Genomic DNA, 25,716 nt, shown 5'->3' with positions numbered 1-25,716 from the left:
TGCAAACCGCCTTCCTTCACCCACCACAACACCCAGAGCATGACGTGACTTTGCTTCTGCTGTCCCTGGTCTGTCATGGAGTAGAGAACTGGAATAAGGAAGGCCTTTAAATAGATGTAATTATTTATTTCAGGACAAATGAATCACAGCCCAAAGCTGCATGATCAGGATTTTTTGGTGGATGAGGACCATTTGGCTGGTTGTTTTTCACTGAGCTTTTAAAGTATTTGATGTTGCAATTTTATGTTCACTTAATATAATTTTTCCATGACTTGTGTACACACATACATGCACAATGTGTGTGTGCATGACTGGACAAACTTGATTATGTGAAATCTCAATTCTTAAGAATTAAAACCACAAACTGTATTTAGAACTGAATTGGTCCTTAGTGGCTTTTTGAGTTTGGAACTGATGTGTGAGGCAGAATGTATTCTTTTTTTCTGTACTTTCTTTGAGACATTTTAATTCAGACATTTAATCTTTGGTGTTTTTTTCTGCCTGGTGGTTTCGTCTTGCCTTATTTTTTTTGCTTTCTTTGATTATTTCCTTGTGTCCTAGTTTTCCTTAGAAGTTAAAAATGTATTATTTCTTTTAATTTGGTTCCCTCGTTCCTTTATTTTTTTTCAGAGCTAGTTGTCACCAATTTTGAATAGTAGTAAAATCACTCTTAATGCGGTTCAAGATAGAATTTAGCTGAGCTAACTGTGCAGATTTTTGGTAGTATGTAGCCAATTTGTGTCTGAAACATAACTTACGAGGGGTACAAGTGGCTTCTGGAAAGCTACCTCTGTTATGATGGATGTCGCTATGACTTAGAAGCTAGACCTTTGCTTCAGAGCATTGTGTGATCATCTTGTTTTTTAATTAAATGTCAGGATCTCAGTTGTGAAGATCAAAATGATTCTTTCTTTCAGGTTCTGTCAGGAAGGAGGCAGAGTGTTTGTTTTTGTTTTCTCACTTGATGAGATAAGGTTCCCTTTTCATCTAAATGTTAAGACTTTTCATCCCTGACTTTGAAGACACAAATAAAAAGCAGTGGGTGAAACTATTCAGATGTAAAGAGATTTTTGATCAGGCAGTTGTTGAAATGATAGAAGGGGGGATGGTTGCACTTTAGAGTATTGGATACATGATCTAATGAGGTGGTTTTTTTTTTAAGACTGATGAAATTACATATATCAAAGATGGTGTTTTCTTAACAGCTAAAACTTTAAGTAAGAACTGCGTTTAGAAACATCTCAGCCCATCAAATCCACTTGCTAAAGTATAATCAAGTTTGTGAGCTCTCCAGCAGCAAGTCCCTCGATGGGAATGGGCAAACTCTGGTTTACGCTTTGTGTGTTCCTCGCAAAAGGATGCCCGGTGATCCCGGTATCTCTGGCAAACTTAGAGGTGCGAGAGGATGAGGATTTCAGAGAGGAAAGGGGACAGCAACTCTGCCTTTTTCCTTTAAACCTAAGCATCTGTTGCTATGGAAACCCCGGAGCTTGATGCTGAAGCAACAGGAATTGTTCCCCTCTGGCCCGATGCGGCTGTGCCGTGCCCCCGCTGTTCCCCCCCCCCCCCCCCGTGTCTCCCTCAGCACTTGCCCATTCCCTCCCCCGGGAGCGGAGCGCTCAGGAAGCGCCCGCGGGGCCCCGCGCCCCCGCGCAAGGGCCGCTCAGCGGCGGCGCAAGGGCCGCGGCGGCGGGCGGTCCTCGGGGGCGGTCCCGCTCCGGATTCGGATTAGGATCCGGATTCGGATTCAACCCCAGACCGGCGGCCCCCGGAGCCGGACCCGCGCTTGTTTATCCTCAGCTGGTGGTGCCGGAGCCACTTCGGGCGGGTTCCCACTGAGGGGCGCTGGAGCACGTTTTAATGCAGCAAAAATGAATTAATACAAAAATAGTAAGAGACACGATTTACCGGATTCTTTACAAAACAAAACAAAAAAGAGACAACAACCACCACCTCCAAAAACCCACAACACCCCCCACACCCCCTTCCTCTCCCCAGCCGTGGGGAGGCGGGGGAAGGTGGTGACCGGCCACTTGCCAGCTCGCCCGCTCGCCGCGGCGGTCCCAGGCAGAACGAGCCGCTCCCCCCGCTTGCCCCTTCCCCGGGGCACCCCGGCCGCCCCCAGCTGCCGGTCCCGCCTCCCTCCTCTCCGCCTCGCCTTCCCTCTCCCCACCGCTCTTTCTCTCTCACGGCTGGCGATCAGGTGTCTGTTGCTCTTTTTTTTTTTTTTTTTTTTTTTAAGTTGTTTCCCCGGGAAAAAAAAAAAAAAATTGGGAAGAAGAAAAAGAAGGTGCCGAAAAGGAGGTGATTGTAGAAGAGCCCTCCCTCCCCAGAACAGCAACGTGCTTTGAATGAGGCTTCCCAGCCTCTTCCACTCCGTCTCACACTCTGTCACTCTGCCTCTGCCTTGTGCACACTGTTGGTATGCGACCTCGGAGCCGACTGCTCCGCCACCTCTGCCTGGGGAGCCGCTGACAGCGATTGAGCCAGCCCCCCTTCCATTTTTTTTTTTTTTTTCTCTCCCCCCCCGCTTTTGCAAACACACACGCACACCCCCAAAGCACATTTAATGCTGATCCACTCAGGCGCCATTATCGGGGGTACGTCTTCGTGGAGTGTTTTGGTGTTTTTTTTTGTTTTTTTTTTTTTTTTTTTTTTTTCCCCCGACACTGGATGGTGCAGCATTCCCGGGGCCTGTGGTGTTACGGCTCGATTGCGCTTTATTATTTATTTATCTATCTTCTCTCCTCTCCCCCCATCACTCCCCTCCTCTCTGCCTTCTCGATCCCCCCCCCCACCCCCCCCGCGCTTCTCTCCGGGTGCCGGTGCAGAGGACCGGGGAGCAGGATCCCTCCTCTCTCCCTTCCACTGAAGTGGGACTGAGCCTTGCCCCCGTGTAGCATGCTGTAGCCAAAAAAGAAGAAAGGAGGGGGGAGATAAAAAAAAAAAAAAAAAAAAAAAAAAAAAAAAGAGAGAGAAAGCGGGAGAAGCATCTCTCTTTCCCTCCCTCCCCCTCGTTTCCCGCGGATTGACTTCATGGCTTCACTGTACCAGCGGTTCAGCGGGAAGATCAACACCTCCCGCTCCTTCCCCGTCCCCCCCGAGGCGAGTCGCCTCCTGGGCGCCCCGAGCAGCGAGGAGGACGGTGCTGCCGGCAAACCCGCGCCTCCAGCGCACCAGGAAAGCAGCCGGCCCCGCTTCCAGTACCAGCCGCGAAGTGACTGCGAGGAGGAGGATGTAAGCGCCGGGGTCGGTCGGGTCGGGTTGGGTTGGGGTTTGGGTGCCCGGACTCCCCGCCCCCCCCCCTCTCCCCCCCCCCCCTCCCCACCGCCCTGCTGGACCTGCCTGGGTGCCCCTCGAGGCTGGCGGTTATTTCTTGTCCGTTCTTCCAAGCGGGTCTTTGCGCCCCCTCTTCTCTTCCCCCGAAGTGACGGAGATAGTCCGGGACGGAGCCCGCGCAGCCCCCGCACCCTTCCCCGTTATCTGGCTCCTTGCGCGGCTCCCCGCTACCGCGGAGCAGGGCGGAGGGGGGGCGGGGGGGGCGCGGGGTCAGCACGTTTGGAAACGGCCAGTGCAAGCTCAGGCCGTCTACCTCCGAGCGAGGCGACAAGGCTCCCACCCCCTTTTTTTTTTTTTTTTCTTCTTTAATTGTTATTCCACGTTTTACCCTTTAACACTCCCCCGGGGCACAAGTCTTCACCTTGTCCCTCCCTCCTTGCTTTCCCGTTAGCCTCCTTCCAACCTGGCAGCGGGGAAACTTTTTAACCCCTGAGCAGCCGTTTTTGGGGCTCTGTCCCTCCTCGCCGCCCCCGGGCGAGCCCCCGCGGGGAAGCCGCAAACTTCGGCCGCGCACCTTCCGCTCCCGCGCTGCCTCCGAGAGTAGCGACTTCACAGGGTGTATCTGCATATCGCCTTAGTAACGAGTGACTCATCCAGGCCGCCGGCTCGCTGCTCTTCCTCATGGAGTTAAACTTGCTTAGGTCGTTCGCGCCTTGTTCTTTCGGGGGGGGGGCGGAAAGGGGGATTTGGGAAGTGGGGAGAGGAAGAAGGGCCGGCCATAGCTGAAACCGGGTGGCTCCGCATCACTGGGTGATGGGAGGTTTGCAGAGGGATTTGAGTGTGGTTTGCCTCTGTAGAAGCGCGCACAAGGGGAAGCAAATGGCTGCGGTTGGGAATAATGTTTGTGTCTGTTAAAAATGCTTCTTGCCCGGGTGGGACACGTGAGCTTTGCGACAGGGCTGAGCTCCGGCTCCGGGAGCCCTCGGGGGAAAGGCACCGCTTCCAGCCGAGCCAGCCGGCTTGGAGAGAGAGTTGTGTTCGCAGGGAAACTTCCTCGGCTTGTCTTTTAATTTCCTGTCCGTTTTCCAGTCCCTTCGCAAAGACTTTGGCGGTCCGTAGAGCAAACGCGCCTTTGCCAGCGCCGAGGCAAACCGACCCAAACCTCCCCGCGGCGGTTCCCACGAGGGTGGCCCCACGAACCGGCGGTGACAGGACCTTGGGTTAACTCGTCCCTGTGACCCGCCCGCCACCAGCGATCCTGACGCTGCTGCTCCTTGGCCTTGGCCAACTGCGGGAAGGGACCCGTCCTGGTGCCTGGCTGGCCGCAGCCACGCGTGACCCTTCCGCGGCGTGGCCGTGGGCGCGGGGCCCTTCCCGCCGTGCTGGGCTGTAGGTGTCGCTGTGAGCCAGCGGAGTGCCGCCGCCGGGGCCCGGCTCCCACACGTTTTCCTCATATTTGACTGTTTTAATTTTACTTGCCTGGATTTGGAGATGGCAGATGTCTGGAGCCGCTTCTCTGATCACCAGAAGCGCTGAGCCTGGAAGCAAAGGACGCAGTTTAGCATGTGCGAGTGATTTGTGCTGACAGGCTCCAAAATAATATTAATAAGAATAATACTAAACTACTAAAAGAAGATTGGGTGTGTGTGTGTGTTTCTCTCTTTCTCTCTCTCCCTCTCTCTTTCTCTCTCTCCCTCTCTCTTTCTCTCTCTCCCTCTTTCTTTCTCTCTCTCCCTCTTTCTTTCTCTCTCTCCCTCTTTCTTTCTCTCTCTCCCTCTTTCTTTCTCTCTCTCCCTCTTTCTTTCTCTCTCTCCCTCTTTCTTTCTCTCTCTCCCTCTTTCTTTCTCTCTCTCCCTCTTTCTTTCTCTCTCTCCCTCTTTCTTTCTCTCTCTCCCTCTTTCTTTCTCTCTCTCCCTCTTTCTTTCTCTCTCTCCCTCTTTCTTTCTCTCTCTCCCTCTTTCTTTCTCTCTCTCCCTCTTTCTTTCTCTCTCTCCCTCTTTCTTTCTCTCTCTCCCTCTTTCTTTCTCTCTCTCCCTCTTTCTTTCTCTCTCTCCCTCTTTCTTTCTCTCTCTCCCTCTTTCTTTCTCTCTCTCCCTCTTTCTTTCTCTCTCTCCCTCTTTCTTTTTCTTTTCTCCCCTCGGGGTTTGGGTGTGGGTGGAGAGCATTTTTAGGTGATACCGTCTGTAGAGGGAAAGGTGTCAACCAAGGTGTCTCTTGCCATGAAATACAAAAAGCAGGGCCAGAAACAGGGATTTGGGCTGACTTCTATATGCATGTGGGCTCTCTGGATGAATTATTTTTCAAAGGGAGGGCAACCTGTTTGAGAAAGTGCAGTGGACCGAGTCGGACAGTTCAGAGGCTTTCCCGTCCGGCAGAGACCATGCAGCCTGCGCTGGGGGTCTGTGGTGGAGCGATGTTGAGGTGGGAAGGATGAGGCCGTGAGGGAGCCAGTGGGAAGGGCCTTCGGGGTGGGGGGGGTGGGGGTGTGTCCTGCCGTGGGGAGCGGAGGGACGGAGCTGTCGGCGGTGCTGAGCCCCACGGACCGGAGCTGTCCGCGGTGCTGAGCCCACGGGGCTGGCAGTTGGAGCTGTCCGCGGTGCTGAGCCCACGGGGCGGGCAGGAGGAGCTGTCCGCGGTGCCGAAACGCGGCTGTCCCGGCGCACGGGGAGCTGTCCGTCGTGCTGAACCCGCCCCAGACCGGCGTCGAGGCGAACTGGCCCTTGGCCGTGGTGAGATCCCGGCGGACAGGGGGTGTTTCTCTCCTGCCCCCCGTGGCAACAGGCAGGCCTGCCCAAGACAAGTGAACGCAGCCCCGGACATGAAATCCCCAAGGCAAAGGGAAAAGTGAGACAGGCAGTGGGCAAGGACTGTGGGAGAAGTGCAAGAAGGGCGGTTTGTGCAGGGTTTCAGAACCATGCGCTGTTGCTTATCATGGGGAAGGACGTAACACAACAGCATTGGCAACCTCTTCCTAAGATGATTAGACATCTGTTTTCTGTTTTACAGAAATACTATAGCAGAGCATTTGCATTTTCTTTCATCCTTCAATATCAATCTAGTAAGATAAAACCAGAGCTTAAACATACAGAAAGAAAGTTTTGTTGCCTGGCCATACTTGGAAATACCAAAATGAACCTGAGAATGAGACTGCTCTGTTCCTAAGTTTGTCATGTGATTAAAAATCAGAAGAAAACTGAGGTTGTTTTATACATTACTGATGATGACTTTCCCTATTGAAATATGTGCTGCATTCAGTACTATATTTTTAAGCACCAGTACAGACTTCAATGCAGTGTAAAACAGAGGGAAACACAGGATCTTGCCTTTGAAGGTCACAGTATTGTCAGTAAGCATTTTGTCTGCTGTAAGTACTGCTGATGGAAAAATACTAGATGAAACCTAGATAAAGCCTATATGAAGCCAAAGAGGAAATAGTAACTTTGTGATAAACAAACTTTAAAACCAAGATAATCATGACTTAATGGGATACTTGCTTGCTTCGTTTTACAGTCATCATTGAGATGGACTTGAGAACATTGGTTTTGTAACATGAAAATATAGCAAAGCAGAAGTCACAACATTCTTTAGTGTTTGAACAAGTTTTTACTGTGTTTCAAGTCATGGTAGGTATATGAGAAAATATATATAGTAGGCCTAACTTGTGAACAAAAACTGGGTTAAATATTGCAATTTTTTAATGTTAATTATTAGCCTGAGGAGACAGTCATGTTATTTATGGGAGGAGTAATGAAGAAACTAGATCCTGCATAAATGATCCCAGAAAACCGCTTCTTAAATGACTCCATGGCAGTACTGATATAGGAGTTAATTATTGCAACAGATATAACCAAAATTCCAATGACGTTTTTGCTTTGTTATATGTTTACCTTTTCACTACATTCATTTAGATATGAAGAAATATCTGTGAAGACTCTTAGTAAAATCTAGTGTGGCGGTATAGCAGATTATGAAGAATTTTGGTGACACAATTACCCTTTTTAGATTGATGAGGTTAATGTTTTCCATATTGTACTGTGGTAAAGATTTTCTCCTGGATGTTGACTTGAGATTTTTTTTTTCCCCATAAAATAAAGCTTCTTCACCTTTTCCAAGCTTTTTATTTGTTGACATCTCAGTGATTAATGAGTTTAATTTTTGCAGGCAACTGCCAGAAGGTGCTGAATAAGATGTATCATGCTGATTGTGTATAACCCTGTTCCTTTTAATTACTGCGATGATAACAATGCATTAATCAGGTGCGTAAGAAATTCAGCACTTTTCTGTAACACAAATATTGATCAATTTTTGTAAGGCACTGACTATAAAATGATGATCACAGAAGTCCTTTTTAAATTAAATTTTGTATGATAAGTTATGTGTTAAAAATATTGAACCCTCCACTGAAACATCATAGGACTTTCCTATATAAAGAATGATACACTGCATTCTTACAGGTTCATTACTTAGCCAAAAATCCTATTGTCTTTAATAGGAGAGTTAACCATATAAAGATGGCCAGACCCAAAGTACCAAAGCTTTCGTTACGGTGAATATTCTTTCTATAACTGAATGCAGACTATTTCTTTCTTTCCTGCATTTTCTTAAAACTACATTTGGCCATATATTATACTTCACTAGTTTTGCAATTGATTATTCAGACTGATTTACATTTTGAGAAGTTTTTCATTCAGATATAAATAATGATAATTTCAAAATGCTTCAGTAAAACTGTGTTTCCTGCTTGAATAAATTAAGGATCAAGTAAATCAAATATCATTTGTTAATAGAGTGAGTCTGAGAAAGCGAGAATCAAAACCATTAGTGTAAAAAACCTCTAATTTGGTATGTCAGACTTGCTGTTGCATATAATTGAAAGTGTTAATTCTCAGTTCATTATTTGCCTAATGGGAAGAGGTATTATCTCCTAAAAATGTATGTCAAGGAGAGTGTTTCAGAAATGTTGAGGCATGAGCTGCAGATAACAGGCATTTCAGAAGTGGTGTGGTCTTTTCCCAGAGAGATAAGTGATTTGATTTTACAGAAGGGTTCATAGGACTACAGGAATTGTAGCATTACTGTAAGTTATAATAATTTGAATTGTAACCAGAAGTTTATCTACGTATCTGAACTGCTGTGCTTATTGACAGAAACCAGTGTTCAAGTCTGTAAGAATCTCCTCTTCTGGGTGAGTTCTTGGATGCGTGACTCAGTTATACTACAGCCATTAAGATGTAGAGAACTGGGACTAGTTACTTCAATTAAAATAGTTAGGCTCTACTGACATTCTGTAAGCTCATTTTTTTGAAATTAATAAAAATTACAGCTTTCTTCCTTCAAAAGAAATAGTTATAGACCTTATAAAAATCATAGGGTTTTTTTACTTGGATGCCCCTCATGTTTTGTGATTACTGAATAATAGACACTCTGATCCGGAGGTGATGTTTTTTATGCTTTGCTTTATAACTATATTTAGATTTAAACCACCTTCTGATATTTGCTGCCAGTTTCAAATCAGCCTCTGTCTCTGAAATCTTTACTCACAATGATGATGATGCATGCACTAAAAAAAATCTGCCAGAGAGGATGTATTTTTAAGTATTCAGGAACAACCATGTGAAGAGGCTCAATCATATCTAATAGTAGTGAACTGTGCAATAAGTTGGGATACCTCATGTTGAGTACGCAGCTCACATTATTTCTCTTGAGCTAGTAGCTAGGAGCTCGAGTGCAGGAGGAAGACACTGAGCCCAGGGTCAGAGCAGCTTGTGTTGGTTTCCAAGGGGCTTTCAAAGATACGAGGGGTGGGGAAAAAAAAAAAAAAAAATCTATGCGTACATGTTGCTCTCCATTCTTCTGTATATTTTTGTTTCAGAAAAGGCCAGAAAGGAGACAGTTCTTAGGGTGCCCATCTCAGCTTTGATAATGCTCTTTGGGAGTCAGAAGATTTTGTCCCTTGAAATAAAAACCTTTTCATTAATTTGGGCTAATATATTTATGCTTGTGATGGTCCAGCAAAATCTCGTTATTAAAGTTCCTTAACTGCAAATTGACTTTACTGGGATTTTTGCCTGATGTGCTGGATGATTCCCGGCGTGTTGCTGTGATGTAGGTGCATTTTCATCCTGTGCCAAGGGGTGGCAGCGTGTCTTGATTACACAGTTCCTATAGAGCGCTTGGCATTTCATTGCTTTTATAGTAAAGCACTAACCAACCATTTGTTTACATACTCATACTTACACGTGAGGGTTATATTAAATTCCTTATTGCTTTCTCTAGGTTTGACTGACTTGATGGCAGTTTTGTAACTCTTTTTTCACCATCAGAGAGAAATATTTGTTTTCAAAGCTCATCAAAAAATGGTTCAACAACAGTTTTAAATGGTCCTATATTCAAGCATGGGGGAAGGAGGGGAGAAACAAATCTTTCTTCTATGGGAAAGCTTTTCTCTTTTCTTCAAAAGGAAAATGAAAAACCAGTCTTTTCCCAAAAACCTCTTGCACTTGTACTGGTTTGTGATACAGTGTCAATTTTCAAAAGTACGCATAGATAATTTAGATTTGTAAATTCAGGGTTTTTTTGAAATGGGATTTGTGGTCAAATCCAAAAATATGTATTGGAATCTATTTCCTAATTAGATGCATAAATACTCATTTTGGATCCGGTTCTTACTCACTTATGCACTTTTGAAAAATGTTATCTGCATTCATTAAATTGTGGGTGATAATTGATAATGATGAGATTCAGTGTGGGTGAGTTAACTGAGTTAAAACATATTTTGAGTCTGCATTAGTCTATGTGGAGAGGTCTAGTCTGCCACGGTCTTTACTGCCAATATGTAACTAAAAAAAGAGTCAAACATGGGCACTGGGTACATGTGTGTTTTGCAGCACAGAGCAATGTAGAAGGGAGCAGAGGGAGAGTGTAGTGGTACAGTCCAGTAAGGTGTTCTGAAGTGTGAATGGGCTGTGGATTTTGTGTAGTGGAAACACAAAGACTTCACAACTTTTCAACCTGTAGAGTGTTTGTGAACCTTCATTTTCCACATTCAACCAGAGTTTTAGTTGCTTCTCAGCTTTTTTGCATTTTAGAGATCTTTCATACTTTGTTTTGTTAAAATAGCACTTGAATGTCTTCCAAAGATTACAGCAAAGATTAGCACAATTTTTAAGCCTCAGGGAATTTGCAGTGTTGAACCAGTGAAAGAGGAAGAGAGAGGGGTCTGGTACTCATTCACATTGAAAGCAGTAAGTTTACGTAAAGCTAATGGAGTGTGTGAGGTAACATGAAAAAGGCCAATATTGTGAATCTCTGCTGATGAAATCTTATCAGATTTCCATTGAGCATACTTTTTAATTGCTTATCACTTGCATAGTGTAAATTACTTTCTTCTAAATAAGATACTTGTTAGTAGAGTTCTGCTATTACATAAATTCTTCCACGAGTTGCACTCTTTGTGCCTTTTAAAAATGTATTTAACATTATTATCTTCACTTTGCAGGTGGAAAATTGGAGGGTGAGTTGACACATTGTCTCATAGACAGTGCAACTCAGCTCTACAGCAGTGACAGTTTGCTGTGGCTCAGCTCAGTGAGCTATTGCAGTTTCTGGTTCTGGGCCAAAGGGTCTTTAAGAGTAAAAATTATTCCAGTTATTTGCAAAGATATTCTTACAGGTGTAAAACTAATTGTGAAGTCTGGCACATTTAAGTCTTTGCTGTATCTAGCACTCATTAGTGACAGTTTTCATGTGACATTTCAAATCTCTGATGTTCTCCTCTAGCTGTTCAAGAGTTTGGTGCTTGCTTTAAGAGAAGGGAGATTTAAAGCATCCAAAAGGAAGGACAGGAGTATATTAATACTTTCATTATATAATATTTTTGGGGGGGGTGGGGTGTTGTGTTTTTTGTTTTTGTTTTTATTTTTTCTTTTCTGTATTTGTCAATAGCATCTTCTCCAGCATTTCAAATAGTTTTCACTCTAGGAAGACCTCAAAAGCAAATGCAGATTTCTCCCCAGGCTCGCTATCTTCGACGTACAGCGCTATATGAAATGGAAAAGCAACAGTGGGAAGTGCCTGGTAACCTCAGCTCTAGTTATACCACAGTCATTAATTTTACAGTGTGTATGACAAAAGTATGTGGGTGTTCCTTATTTTCCATTAAAATGAACTCCATCTCTGTGTAAAAGAAAGTAACTGTGGTATTTTGGTCAGAGGAGAAATGAAACCCATGGAGGCTGAGCAATTACGGATATTACTGCAGTCTCCAAGCTGTAGATTGGAAGACACTTGGTGAGCACAGCCAGCAGAAGGTTTACACAGGAGCCCCGTGCCTGCTGCTTTCCTCCCATTCTGGCAGAGGGAGAATAATGTCCAGCATCTGGGCAGCAGCAGGAGGCTGGTTACTGCCTGTTATTCCTTCTCAAGGGTATAAGCAATGGTTTGCAGAGCTCAGTCAGGTAGAGTTTGTATCTGTAAAGATGAACTCAAGTGTCCTGCCAGTGCCTCTTGCTAAGGTGGACCGAAAAAATACTTTTATTTATAAGGCCAGCTTTTGGCAAAAGAATGAACTGCTGACAGTAGCAAAACAGACATTTATGCTTGTGCCAGGGTCATAGAAGAGCAATCTGGTGGCAACTTCTGCTGCTGGCAGGTACGGTGATTTGGGAGGTGGCTCTGGGGTGGATGGGTCTTCCTGTTCACTCCCAAGACCTCCCAGTCACTTAAGAGCTATAGAGGCTGCAAGCACAGCTCAGCTTTCTCTCTCTCCATTTCCCCAGCCTTAGCTCATGGGAGAAAAACTCAGTTTTGTTTGCACTGCCAAGAAGCCATGAGTCAGTTCTTCCTCCCTATCTAACAGGTGGCTGCTAGCAACCTTATCTCTCCCTGCCCTGGCGCTCAAGGATGGATGTCCCAGCAGAAACCTCAGATGGCTCCTCTCCAGATTCTTCAGTGACATGCCCTCTGGCATTGTGAAATGCAAGTTTCAGCTGCTGCCTGTCTCTCCTGCTCTCCTCTCAGGACAGGCAGGTCGGGTTATCTTGTATTCCAGAGGAACACAAGGAGCCTTGAGCAGAATGGGAAGAGGATGTTGGGATCTGCTTTAAGTAGCACTTGACCTCTTGCATAGGAGACTGATTGTTCCAAGATAAGTTTATTGCATACACAGCTCTCAGATTTGCACACATTGCCCATGGGATTGTTTCATGTGACTGTAGAATCCTATCTTTATTTGCTTGTCATTTATTGCTAAATCCCTCCTCATGTTTTTGAATGATCTATATTAAATATGGTTTGTCTTTGTTTTCATTTTTCCTATTTTCTTTAGGTGCCAGAAATGAAAGGTAATATTTAAAAGACCAAACATCTATTACACACTGTCGATAGGGAAGCTGTAGAAATCAGCGACGATGTTGCCATAGAGACATAAATGGTTTATAGTGAACCAAAGATTTCCACTTTTACTAGTCTTCCTGCTAGGCATACTGAATGCAAGCACTTTATTGATACAGTTCCTATGTCAGTTATTATATAACTTTTTTTTTTTTTTTTAATTTGTGTGTTTGTAATCCCAGATAGAAGAGGAGGCACCTGGAGAAAACACTAAAGGTATTATAGTGCTTCTCAATGCTGTCTGTAATAAAGTGAGTGCTGTTGAAGCAGCTTCTTCGTTCTACTGTGAACTGCAGCACAAACAACGCTTGTCAAAACACATACAGTGGTTCATTGCAAACAAGAGTAATTAATAAAGACTGATGTAGCCCAGGTTTAGGATGTCAGTAACCTGATCTGTATTAATTGCCTTGTTTATACCCTATGTCTGAGTTCAGTGTGCTTGGAAGAGGCTTCTTCAAGGAATGGGTAGTTCTCACTGATTTCTGGGCACATATCTATACTTTGAAGTGGCATGGATCTGTCATAGAGCGTTGGAGTGACAATTAGGGAATTCCTGCCATTCCTGGGTCTACCACTGACCTGCTGCATGACCTTCAGCTAGTTATTTATTGCAGTGGGGCAGGACCTTCGTCTGTTGGGTACCATAAAGGAATCAAGGCTGTGACTTAATTTGTGGCTTTGCTGTGGCGGTGCAGAATTAAGTAACTTCTGCTTTGGGGCTAAAAAGAGCCCACAGAAACATGAGATTATTAATAATTAGCAGTGTGGTCATTAATTCTGACAGTGGCAACATTTGTGGGAGCGTTGCTAATAACCAAAACAGGGCTGATTGTGCTTGTTTATGGTGGGCTAAAGGTCTCTCTCATTACAATGTTTCACAGGCAGTGCCAGGAGCTGATAATCACTATAATGCACATTTTTCTTTTAGCTAAGAAAAGCTAATAAGCATCTGTAGTTTTGAAAATGTCAGACTGAGCCAAAGTGCACACAATTAGATAAGGATAATGTAGCAGATAATAAGAAGATACATGATGCTGGATGAGCAGTTATTGGACTGTTGTGCTTTGCCTGCTAAAGTGCTATGTGTCATGTAAAAGGAAGTGGTTGTTGGTTGAGGGAAAACATGCCGCAAGTTGTCAGAGATGGAAACGTGAGCTAATGTGGTAAAGTGACAAGGTTAGTCCTGGGGGAGTATAAACATGCATGTCAGGTTCTTGATAGATGGAAGCGTTGGCTGGGTTAAAAGTCATGTACTTGGGAAGGTGGGGAAAGCCACTGAGAAGAAAAAAAGGAAGCAGATGTGGAAAGGAATATGGGCAGAAGAGTAATTTGTGGTTGCTGTCTCAGAGTTTTCTTTTTTTTCTGTTTTCAAAGACTCTCTGTCTTGTGTGTGTGATATCTGAGCTATTTTGGCTGCTTTACTGTGTTAAAACCTTTCTGAGACAACTTCTTTGCCCAAGAGAAGATACGGCTGTGATGCACTGATTAAGGGGCTGGATGTAAATTTTCAAGCAGTGTCCTCCATTTAATTTGCCACTGGGGGAAAAAATGAGGCATACTCCAAAAGCAAGAGAAAACAGCAAGGGGATAAAAGCCAGACAAGGGACAATGAAGGGAAAGAAGAAAGAGGAAAGCTGTGATGCACAGAACTGGATGCCGGGTCTGATACTGGAAGCCAAGGAATTTTGCTTCTAAAATATTTTTTGCTATAGGACAAAATGTTTCTTGTGGCTGAGACAGAATATTCCACATTTGCCTTTACTTCCTATTTAGCCTAATCCAGGAACTAGCTCTGGGAAGGACATGTTCTCCCTAATCTGGGAGAAGGTGATTTTTTTTGTTCCATATTTTTTTCCTGAAATGTCTTTCCCATCCTTATCCCATCTCTGTTGAAGTGTTCTGGTATCCCCAGAGGGCAGAGGTTGGAAGCCATTTTCCCCATATTTTGGTTCTATGATAACTTTTAGCATTTTTTTTTATCTCTTTAGAATGCACCAAGTATTTCATATCTTTATAAAATACCTGACAGTAAAGATGCTTGTGTATAGTTCTAATCCTCTCCTCTTCTGTAATATCTTTAGGAAGATATTCTAGAAATTCTTAATTAGTGACCAATTATGTAGTATTACAGCTGCAATCCCAGAAAAAAAAATATATTTTCCTTATGAAATGTTTGCATTGTGGAGAACAAATTCAAGGTATATTTTGGCACTTAACAAAACATTGTCCCTTTCCCTTTCAATTTACACCATAATATATCTGTTTTTGGTGTAACTTCAGCCTAGATTAACAGTGTTTGTATTACAGGGTTGTACAGAAGCAGGTGTTTCATACGTGTGTTTGGAGTGATCTCAGGGAGGATCTCCTTATATTCTAAGGCCTTCACTTAAAGATGGGAGCTGAGAGTTTCCCACACTATCACCATCCTCTGCAGTCAGCATTCCTATGTAGCATGACATGATTGTAGTTATGTGGCTTTTCAGGCCAAGGCTTTGTCTTTCCTGACGCTTCACCATTATGCGTGGCTGCTCAGCTAGGAGATCTGTAACTGAAAAGCACATTTTCTATGCCCCTTTCTTGTTGCAGTCAGTCATTCTGGGAGACTTTTGTCCAGGTCTGTCAGTGTGGGTTTGCAAGAATGGAGTTCATGGCATGGGCTTGGGTTGGGTTTCTGGTAAGAAAGTTTTCAGAAAGCATCACTGAAACATTCACCTGTCTGTCAGCATTTAAGTTCAGGATAGGTTGAAATTCTATTACAGTGAATGTTCAGGGAAGGTTACTTAGCACATTCCCAGGATGCAAATTCAGACCATGTGTAAACATGGCCAAAAGGATTACTTTTGTGGTTGGGTTTGGTTTTTGTGTTTTTTTTTGTTTGTTTGTTTGTTTTCTTTTGTTTCTTTGTTTGTTTTGCTTTTTTTTTTTTTTTACAGTTCAGTCAATAGCAAATTATATGCTCCTCAATAAACTGTTCTCCAGGCATCAGCTGTCTTCTCTCATGTTGGGTCATAAGGGAATACTGTCTGTCTCTCCCAGATACAAGGATGCTCACAGAAATGACACAGCTCTGTAGTGGCTCTCTCCTCTTTGGACAAGCTAGAAAGAAGTGCCTCATGGCACCAGAGAGACAAGGTGGAGGTTAAAAGCAAAGTTAAAGCCAGTTTAATCCCACTCTTCAAATATGCATGTGAAATCCCTCAAATTACAACCATGTTCCTTCACTGTTTCTTCCTGCCCATGCTAAACTGAAGCTCTTCTGGAAATGGGCTTTTGACAGATAGCACAATGCTATTGGGCTGGAAAGATACGTGAGAATGCCATAGTCAGCTTTTTAATTGTGCAATTTAGTATAAAATGTAGGGAGCAGCAAAGTGAATCAGAGGATTGAATTTGCTCTGAAAGTTCCACAAAAGGCTCCTGTTTTGCTAAAGACAGATTGTGCCAGTCCAACCTGAAAAACTGTAATTTAATTTGAAAGCACTGTTCTGCATTCCTTTCACCTGATCTCGATTGGTGATGAGCCATAAAATTTCTCTGTGGTCCGCTGGAGTTCAATAGATGAGAATTTCCTAACTTCATAAAATGATTAAAAGCACTCCAAATGTATATTATTATAAAGGCTTCTGTGAGACAACTCAATCAGTAGGCTTCAGGTGCCTTTATGAAAGGTTTGGTGGGCATTGTTTGAATGGCAGATTGCTGAGATAGATATTAATTGAGGGGAAGACTAATAAAACGCAAGGCCTTATGCTTAAAGTAACTTAAAGAACAAATGATAGCGCATGTGCGTGACAGGTTTTTCCGGTTTGACACAATGCCGCGTAGATGAATTGTACAAGGATCAATGTGTGTAACAACAATAAGTGAGATCGGTGTGGCTGATTTTGGCAGCATCCCACTCCTGTGTTTTTCTTTAACCCAGTATCTTGCACAGCACTGGAAAGCAGAAAGAAGTAGATTGGTTTTATGTGTACTGCCTGTATCTCATCTAGAAAACTCATCTCCTCCAGCATGCTGTATCATAAACCAAAAACCGAATCCACTTTCATCAAATGTTTGTGAGTGATGAACCATTTCAGAACTGTTCTGTTCTGTTGAAGGCATTTCTACAAACAGAAGAAGAATGATTGATCGACTCATTGCAAAATACATATTGGGCATTAGGGACTGTCTTTCCTTTCTCCCTCTCCCTGCCTTTCATACAGGCTGGCTGTGACTTTCCAAACAGACAAGACAACATGACTATTTCTATCTTATTATTCTGTTCCATTTTTTTTCATGAATACCAGGCAGAGGCTTGTTAAGGGATGAATAGGCAACCAGATACCTGGAAACTGAGCCTCTTAACATCAGTTTGGATACCCGGAATTTCTAAGATCAGGTGAAGAAATCTGGTGGCTGCTCTTAGTTAAATGGGTTATTTGAGTTTGTCTGTTGACATTTCTAAACTTCCTGATGAAAACTTAGAATAGACATCTGTGATAGTGCTTACTTTTCTTTTCCTGGAGCTCAGAGCACTTCAGCAAGGTACAGAGTCAAAATCTGTTCTATACTTCACAGCGATGTAATCTTCACTTCCTAAATGTAAATTTATGTGCTCGCTAAGAGGCAAAGAGGATTTTTATACTTAATGGCACTTACATCTTACCAAAGCAGGAGATCAGAATTTTCTATGGCTTGGTCTCCTTTGCTGGTAACAATGGAGATGGAGAATCTCTCCATCCTCAGGATATCTATCTGCTTCATTGTCAGACACAGGCATTCCCATCATATTTCTTGGTCAGATTCAATAATCACTGCTTGTCATCTTTTCAAGTCAATGGGCCCTTCTCCAGGGGCCAGTAAAGTTTTTTAAAATGAGGGATATTGTTGGAATATGAATAGATGGCTGTAATATGGCCATAAATTGATTTAGGCTGGAAATTACAAGATTTCTAAGATCTTGAGCATTGAAGTATTAGAAGAGTCTTCCAATAAGAGTGGGCAAAGATAAAAGTCATATCTAGCTTTAAGATAGATCTCAGTAACTCTATTTTTATGGGTTTATATATCTGCCCTTGGAAGCAGAGAAAACATAAGGTCCCCTTTTAAAACTAAATCTGTTGAAATTTTGCATGCAGCTAGTGAAGAGGTCTCTGCTTCCAGCTAGGTAACAGGAAATCAAGTTATAATTATGCAGGCTAAACATCTTCTTGAAGAATCTGCTAAAGGGGTAAAGGTTATTACACTCAGTGTTTATATATATATATATATATATATATATATATATATAAAGTATTAAAATGGGTTGTACAGGGCTGAACCCATCCTTTTCACATATTTTTAAGATTGTTCAGTCATGTTTGTTCAAGAGTCCCTGGATTGCTGCATTTTAAACAAATTATGTCAGGTGTATCAGGTAAATGATACTTCTCTAAGGATTTCTAGCTACCTCCCCTGTAGGCCAAACACTTTTCTATTTCAAGAGGCAAGATGTTAAGAGGTCTGTCACTACAAGAGCAGCATCATTATAGGCACTTAAGCTGCAAATGGTCTGTGTGGGCAAATCTAATTCAGAGCAGTTATTTTTCCCTTATTGTTGTAGAATTGTATGTTCTTGTTTCACCAAAGTGCTTTGCTCTAGCATTTATACAGAGTCCTAAAGTCCTTTACAGACTGTACCTTTGCCTATCTCCATAACAAAGACATTGCGAAGGAAAACCTATGGCTGAGAAGCTACTGGAAGAGTATCAGACAGTTTGTTTTGTGTTCTACGACCACTATAGTGTAATCTGAATGAAGATTACCTCCAGATTATGTGAGTTGCAGATTTGGGTATGCAAAGAGAATTTAGTAATTCAATATATCCAAAAGATCGAGAAAACTAGCTCAGAGTTTGAGTAACGTTGCTGGATATTTCCCATTTTTAGTATAAATGATCCCTAGGCCATCAGAGCAGTGCTGTTTGTGTGACAGCACCCAAGTCCAGCAGAGTCTCTCTGTGAATCAGAAACAGGCAGAGCAAGAGTTCACTTCATCTAGCAACACACCTGGTGCCCTTCGATGGCTCATTGCATTATGTGGGTTCAGAGTGGGTTTACCATGCATTGGAAGGTTTGAGTCCATTATAAAACACCAGTTATTTTAGAAACTCTGCCTGGAAGAGGTAAAACTGCCAACTTTGCTACATGATGCTTTAGCAGCTGTGACATTCATCCAGTGAGAAATCTGGCTTTGGTTTTCAGCCTTGTTCAAAACCCCATCTCCCAGACGGAGCTCTTGGCTGTTGTTGCAGACTCAGAAGGGCTTACCTCTTTCTTGTCCTTTCTGAACACAGGAGAGATGGGTGAGTTGAAAAGGGAACTGAGGGAAAGTGCGTGTGGCTGTGTGGTGGTGGGAAGAGCTCTGAGATGTAGGGCTCTGCTCCTCAGCAGATGATGAGTGTAGGAAATGTCCAAGAAGAGGTTCCACACATGCCAGGCAATTCCTGTTAGCTGTTTCCCCTCAGTACCCCTAATGCTGATTTTCCAAGCTCACAGTGGTCTCAAAATGTTGACAATGTAGGAATGGCAGTGCCTGGCTTGTAAGCAGCTATGTCCTTTATTGCATCTGGCCCTGAGTACTTTAGAAAAATGACCGGTGGCACAGACTTGTTCAAAAGTAATGCAGCCAATTCTTCAAATAAAGCGATGAGAGGCATATGTGTGAAGATATTTAATGTAGCAAGACCACTCTAAGGCAGCAAATTTCTTACCAATTATTCCAACTTTGGCACAGTAGAAGAGCCCCCTCCCTTTTTGGACAATGCAGGAGCCGAACAGCAGAAGTGGTACTTTCTGAAATGCGTGCCGAGGGAGAGGTGGTGATGCTATATTAGTGAGGTTAGAGGCAGGGGATGCAGATGACAGCTTCTCACAAGTGTGGAGAAGTGGTTTGGGTGTACAGAAGGTATGTTGATGTGGTTGGGATTGCCAAAGAAATCTCCAGTTATCTCATCCCAGCAGCAGAGGGAAAGCATGCTGTGCGTGAGCAGTAAGACAGCAAACACCATGGCTGTAGCATGTGACTTGAAGTTAGAAAGCTGGCTGCTGTTCCTCTATGCCATTTAATTTTTCAGGATCTTTTAAATCCCTGTGTGGTATTGGGCAGATTTTCCAAAAGATTTTGGTTATGCATAAAAGCCATCTGATATTGTTTCTACACTGCTGTTAAGATGAAGCATTCTTATTATAGCCTATAATCTTACTCGTGCTTTTTATTCTTGATGATTCTTCTAAGCCCGGGGCTAAGAGGCATTGTGATAGAAACGATTCACCCAACCAAAGGTCCACACTGTGAAGCACTAAAACTCCTGGCTTTTTTTTCTACTTCTCAAGATGGCAGAGATCAAGTGGTATGCTTTTACTGCTTGAAAGTGCTAATATATGTTGAAGACTCCGGATTTTCATGGCTGTTTGAGCAGCAATTTCACATGCCCCCAAACACACAGTTGATCAAAATCAGTGTGTCCCCAGGGCCATGCCTGCCTAAGGGACGAGCTCCCCTGGCGCCAAGGCTATATGCGCATGGCCCAACGCAGCACTCTTGTGGAAGGGCTGAGGGTACTGCCAGCTGTGGTGCGCTGATGCAGTGCCAGCTTTCAGGTGCTGCTTGCTCATGTTAGTCAGAACTAATTTTTCTAGTGATTACTCACATGGCTGTAAACTTTGAGTCGCTGATAGAGGTTGTTCAGTGCTCCTTTAAATATCTCTGCATGGTATGACAATATACATCAGAGAAATCATCACCATGTCAGGCACTCAAAAAATATAAACAGTGCTGGACTTAAAGTTGCCAGTGATTCCCTTCATTCAGCTTTTTCTTTTATTCATTACTGTAGTTTCCTTGTGTGCCTTATGTTAGTTTTTAATTAAATGATTGCGTGTTGTTGTGTTTTTTTTTTTTTTTTTTTGCACAGGACCCCTCTTCCCATGCTCACAGTGATTTAATGAAAAGCTCTTAAACGTTTAATTTTCCCCCTGTTGTTTAATGTATGGCCCTAGGCCTTTAATCTGCACTCTCTTCAAATGCTGTTTAATTTTCTCATGGGCTCTTCTCTAGTGTTTACTGCCACAGTATTTGAATACATCTTAAAACCTAGTGAATTTGTTTTCACAGGACTGCTGCTGAGTATGAAGAAGGGTTTATTCCCATTCCATAGGTAGAGAATTGAGGAACAATTCTTAATGTATTGAGAATACCTTGATGTGGGGACTATTTTTATCAGAGTCCAAAACACAAGTCTCTGACCTCAGTGAAAATGCTGACCCTCAGCATTTCTACAAATAGTATCAGAAGTTCCAGAGGTGAATGTCTGTGAAGTAAATAACACTGCAGTGCTCACTTAGCAGAATTCAGCTTAAATGTTTTGCTCAGCATCACAGAATCTGGTTGTACGAGACACAGCGAAATCATCTGTGTCTTCAGGGTGTCAGTCTACTTGCTTAGTCATGAAACTGTCCTTCCTCTTTCTTTCCAGCTCAGTACTTCATTTACTGCATGCTGTTTCTTTTCAGCCATGCATGTCACCATGGGTCCTACTAATTCCCTCATAAGGCAATGGCCTGTGGTCTTGAAGACAAGACTAAATTAAGGTTACATTAGACTGCATAAGTTCTATATAGACCCCTGATATTGTGCCACACTTAGTTTTAAATCAAGACTTGTAGGGAGAAGTAATCTTTTATTAAGTTAACTGGTCTTATTGATGGACAAACTTTCAAGCCCTTCAGATTTGAAGCCCCTCCTCTTACATCAGTTGTCTTAATGGCACTTCCTCCTACAAAGCCCATCTCTCAAGTTCTCAGACCACTGAGTCTGCATAATCACCTTCACCTTAAAAAAACAAGCAGGAAATCAAGAGATGACTTTACATGACAGCAAATGGAGTCCCTAGTGATTCATCAGTAGGTTAGAAGCAGGAGAGTGTGACCATTGAGTTAGAGTAACTGAGAATAGTTTTGTTCTTCCCATCCTTTAAGAATCAACTGTTGCAGGGGAAATAGGTCCATATTTTCTCTGCAGTTTCATAGCTGTCAGGACTCTGGAAATACGTAGTGATTTGGGAATGTTGAATTCTTTTCTGATAGCAAAGGGCATATTTTGGTAATTTCTACCCGACTCATTAAGGAATTAGATCAACTGTTCTGACACATTTCCACTATCTGTTCCCCTTTTGTATCCATCTGTCTGTCTTTTGTACCATGCTTTAACAATAAATTATTATTGGCAGAACTTACCTTTCTGTTGGTAATATACAGTTCCTGGCACAGAGAGGATGTGGTTTGTGCTGGGGTAGTTAGGTAAACTTAGCTGAGCTATTTTTCAAATGAACTGTAATTTTTCTCCAAACTATAATTTTATTTTTCATGAAACTGGCAAGGTTGTCCTGACTTTATGGACAGTTTTGGCAATATGAATTTAATCTAGTCTAAATTTAAAAAGGAGAAGAGAGTTATAGCAATCTGTCCGGATGGGTGAAATCATTTTTCATAAAGTTTCCTAGTCACTAAGACACAGGATTTTATGGGTCTGCCTTATAGAAGCCATACCACCTTGTAGAGATAATTAAACGTTCCCAGGAACAAAGTTTTAAACCCAGGTATCCAGTTTCCCAAGAGAGTGTGTTAGACCCCGTGATAGAGAATTGTTATTGTTCTCTAACCTACATAATAATTTAACTATTTCATGCAAAGTGGATCAGCTCACACAGAAAAGAATCATCGTATCCTCTCCCAGCATATTTCAAAAATCTTTAGCCTGGGATGTACAAGGGTGAAATTCCAGGGGGTCCAGCAGTAGAACAAAAACAACTAAGCTGAAAGAAGCAGTTGTCTGCAAAAACATAAAGTACAACTATTTTTCATGATCCTTTTTGTTCTCATGCATGTTCTTCTGGAATTTCGTATTATTCTAGTTGTTACTGAAGACCGTTTATTTCTACTGAAGCATTTCAAGAGACATTTTATATCTTCAGTGTTTTTATTTCTGACAGAGACTAATTGAAATCTGTCTTCCATTCATCTTCCTGCTCTGTGGGATATCACGTCTGAGTTAAGTTTAGGCAGAACTTCAGAGCTGCTGTAACATACCTAGAGGATTTTCCTACTTTTAATAAAACAGAGCATCCTTAGGGTTTTAGAACAGTTCCTGGAGTCAACAGAAAGAAACGTTCATCATTGCTTAATGTAAAACAGTAGTCATCCTGCTAAGAGAGAAATGCAGCACCACAGGATTATTTTTTTTTTATTGCTTTATGTGACAGAAGATCTGCTTCCAAATTCTCTGAGGCTGGAAAAAAATCATATACCTGGAAAACAGAAGTTTTCCAGTGTCTTGAGTAGCTCAAAGGACTAAATTTGAGGAGGAAAATTAAAAGAAAGAAATGCAAGTTTATGAATGAATGCAGAAGAAATTATTCCTTTGTGTGCTCTGAGGACATAAATGTCTTTTGGGAAGAAGATTTGCATAGAGTTGGCCACAAATAGGAAAACAAGTGCAGAGTGTGGTCTGTTTGGAAGAAAGCTTAGTAAGGGTGAAATTTCTGAGACTGTTAAGAAATCTTTCTGAAAAGAAAGTTCAATTTCAGTTTGTGGCCTCTAAATATTTAGTAGTTTCTGTTCAGGAACAATCAGTTATGGATTTAAGATCAAACAGAGCAGTATTTGGTGCTATGTCCTATGCTAGAAGGAGTAGTTCTGAACTACCTGGAGAAATAAAGTAGAACTATTCACTGTTTTACATAATTGTGTTCAGTTTATCTGATCCTTAGGTCACAAGATTCTGCTGCATTAGAACTGTGGTTTTGGGTGCATTTACCAAACCAGCAAAGAACTTGTATATCTGAGAACACCAAACAATATTCAATATTCCCCAATCACCCTGAGCTCCTCTCTTGGAAAGAACAGGAGTGTTCCGGAAAAGTGATGGCATATTTAATGTAGACAAGGGCAGCTTTCATGCCTGATGTGTGCAATGAGCTTGCACCTACCTGATAAAGAAGAAATCAGAGAGTTTAGGCACATGAGCTGTTCAGTGGCAGCTCTCAGGCAGTAAGTGCCCTGTAAAGGCTAAACTAATCCAAATTACTTTGTATTTGCCATGGGCTAAGAGTATGCACAGAGAAAGTTATTACAAATCAGCTGCCAAGTGATAGTTATACTACTAGCTGTAGCTTGCCTGTTTGCACCTGAGCCCCAGGGAACAATCCATCCTTTGGAGACAGCCTGTTTGTGCCTTGCCTGGTGGAGTCTTGATCTGTGAGTGGCACTATGACAATATAGTGATGGACTGATCAGCGTGGGTAAGAGCTACCTGCTGTGCTGCTTCAAATCTCAGACTAAACTTGTGATCTTCACTTGAATTTTAAGTGTATAAAGCATCAGTATCCCTGTCCCTATCCTATCCATCTCATTACATGCTTCCTAACTATTGATGAAGTATTGTTTTAATATCCCACTAATTTGGAAGCTGTTTCTCATTTTCCCTGAGACTGGTAGGAGTCTCTCATCTCTGCAGATAACCAGCTCATACTCTTTCTGCGCCTTCCCAGAACAAATGTCTAGATATGCCTGTGCTGATTATATCTGGAATATTTCTCCTTCAACCAAATCTCATAAAGATGCTTTACTGGCATGGCAATCCATCGTGTCAATCTAGACTGGACTGTAATAAGTTAAGAAATGCTGCACTTGGCACAGATGTGTTTGTCTACTAGAAGATTAAATTCGTTGCAGTCGTCTAGTCTGTTGTGGTCCTTCTGGTAGCTCACGGGTCAGATGTGGTCCATGGGATACTTCCATCCATCTCTTTTAGCCTAGTGAAAACAATAGGAAGGTGTTTGCTCAGGAAATGCTGCACTTTGCTTATGGAATAAGGGGAGCTACTTCGGCCAGGGCTGTGTGGCAGATGTTGATGGAGCCAGAGCCATGTCTTATCCTGTCCAGGCATGGTCCAGCAATGCGTGGAGTTTGGTGCTGGTTATGGCTGAAAGGCATCTTCAAAACTGCAAAGTGTTACATGAGGTTGAATTGCTCTGAAGTTGTCTGACTGACACCTTCCTTCTGCAGGTGATGAGCTTCCATGAATTATGCCTGCTTTGAGCTGAGGAACTGTTTGAGATAGAGTGTAATCAGAGAAAAGTATCTGGTTTGATCTGAGCATGCCCCAGTGACAGAGAATCCATCATGATGTTTAAGTCATGCAGTCGTTAATCACTTTGCTCTTAACTGTGTGCCTCATTTTTCACCTGAGTTTTCCTGGCTTCAGATTTCAAGCAATCATCTTTGCTTGGAGGCTGAAAAACTTTCTATCATTCAAAATAGATGGTAGGGGAAGGAACTAGTTCTTGGTATGTATGGGTCTGTGCTAATGTCACTTCCTTTTTTTCACTTTTCCTCCCTTTGACATTTAATGTCAGAAAAAAACCCTTGACTTGCTTCTGCAAAGGCTTGGAATGGAATTACTGAAACTGTGGAGGTAGAACTGCAACTCCTGTAGGTGCAGCCATGTCTGATAAAAGGCTGTTTTGACTGGGTGTCACTAGGGCTTTAGTCCTGGTAGCGCAAACCTCACTATGGGCTCCTTATGGCTCCAGAGACAAGAAGCTTGTGTTTTCATGGCTGACCTTGCTGAACTTGCTGCTGGGACTTAAATGCTCCAGGGACCTGAACTTGCTAGAAAAAAGCAAGTGTAGGCTTCAGGCTCCTATCACTGGGTAGGAAGATATACTGTGCTTCTTAATTTATTTCTTCCTGATCCGTATCTATTGTCATGAAATTCAAATTAATTCTTACCACTTAAGAGTCAGCAAATTGCCTGTTTATTGTCTATGGGACTGATCAGAATGGAAATTCTGTGGAATGATATTACTGAAATTTGAATAAAGTTCACTTCTGGTATTCTCTGTCTGTCATAGTTTTAACAGAAGGCAAAGGTTTACAAAGCACTGCTTTTAAAAATCATGATACAAATGTTACAAATAATAAGAATAATTTGCTTGAACATCAGTCTAGTTATGTGAAAAAA

At 42.7% G+C, this 25,716-nt stretch overlaps 1 protein-coding gene across 3 annotated transcripts in view; it reads left to right on the top strand.

The window, feature by feature from the left end:
- Positions 1-25,716, top strand: part of DPP6 (dipeptidyl peptidase like 6) — a 559,441-nt gene that overhangs the window by 145,258 nt on the left and 388,467 nt on the right. Inside the window, exon 1 of one of the 3 annotated variants that reach the window (XM_033009666.2) lies at positions 2,166-3,237. The exons of the other annotated variants lie outside the window; for them this stretch is intronic. Within the exon in view, the coding sequence (XP_032865557.1) occupies positions 3,037-3,237 (201 nt within the window). The 5' untranslated portion in view covers positions 2,166-3,036. Of the gene's footprint in view, positions 1-2,165; positions 3,238-25,716 lie in introns of those variants that run through there. 3 annotated transcript variants of the gene reach the window in all.

The sequence above is a fragment of the Tyto alba genome, unplaced genomic scaffold, assembly GCF_018691265.1.
Source record: "Tyto alba isolate M040663 unplaced genomic scaffold, T.alba_DEE_v4.0 Super-Scaffold_38, whole genome shotgun sequence".
Taxonomy (NCBI): domain Eukaryota; kingdom Metazoa; phylum Chordata; class Aves; order Strigiformes; family Tytonidae; genus Tyto; species Tyto alba.
The sequence above is the reverse complement of the archived record's forward strand: the minus strand, read 5'-3'. Positions and strand labels throughout refer to the sequence as shown.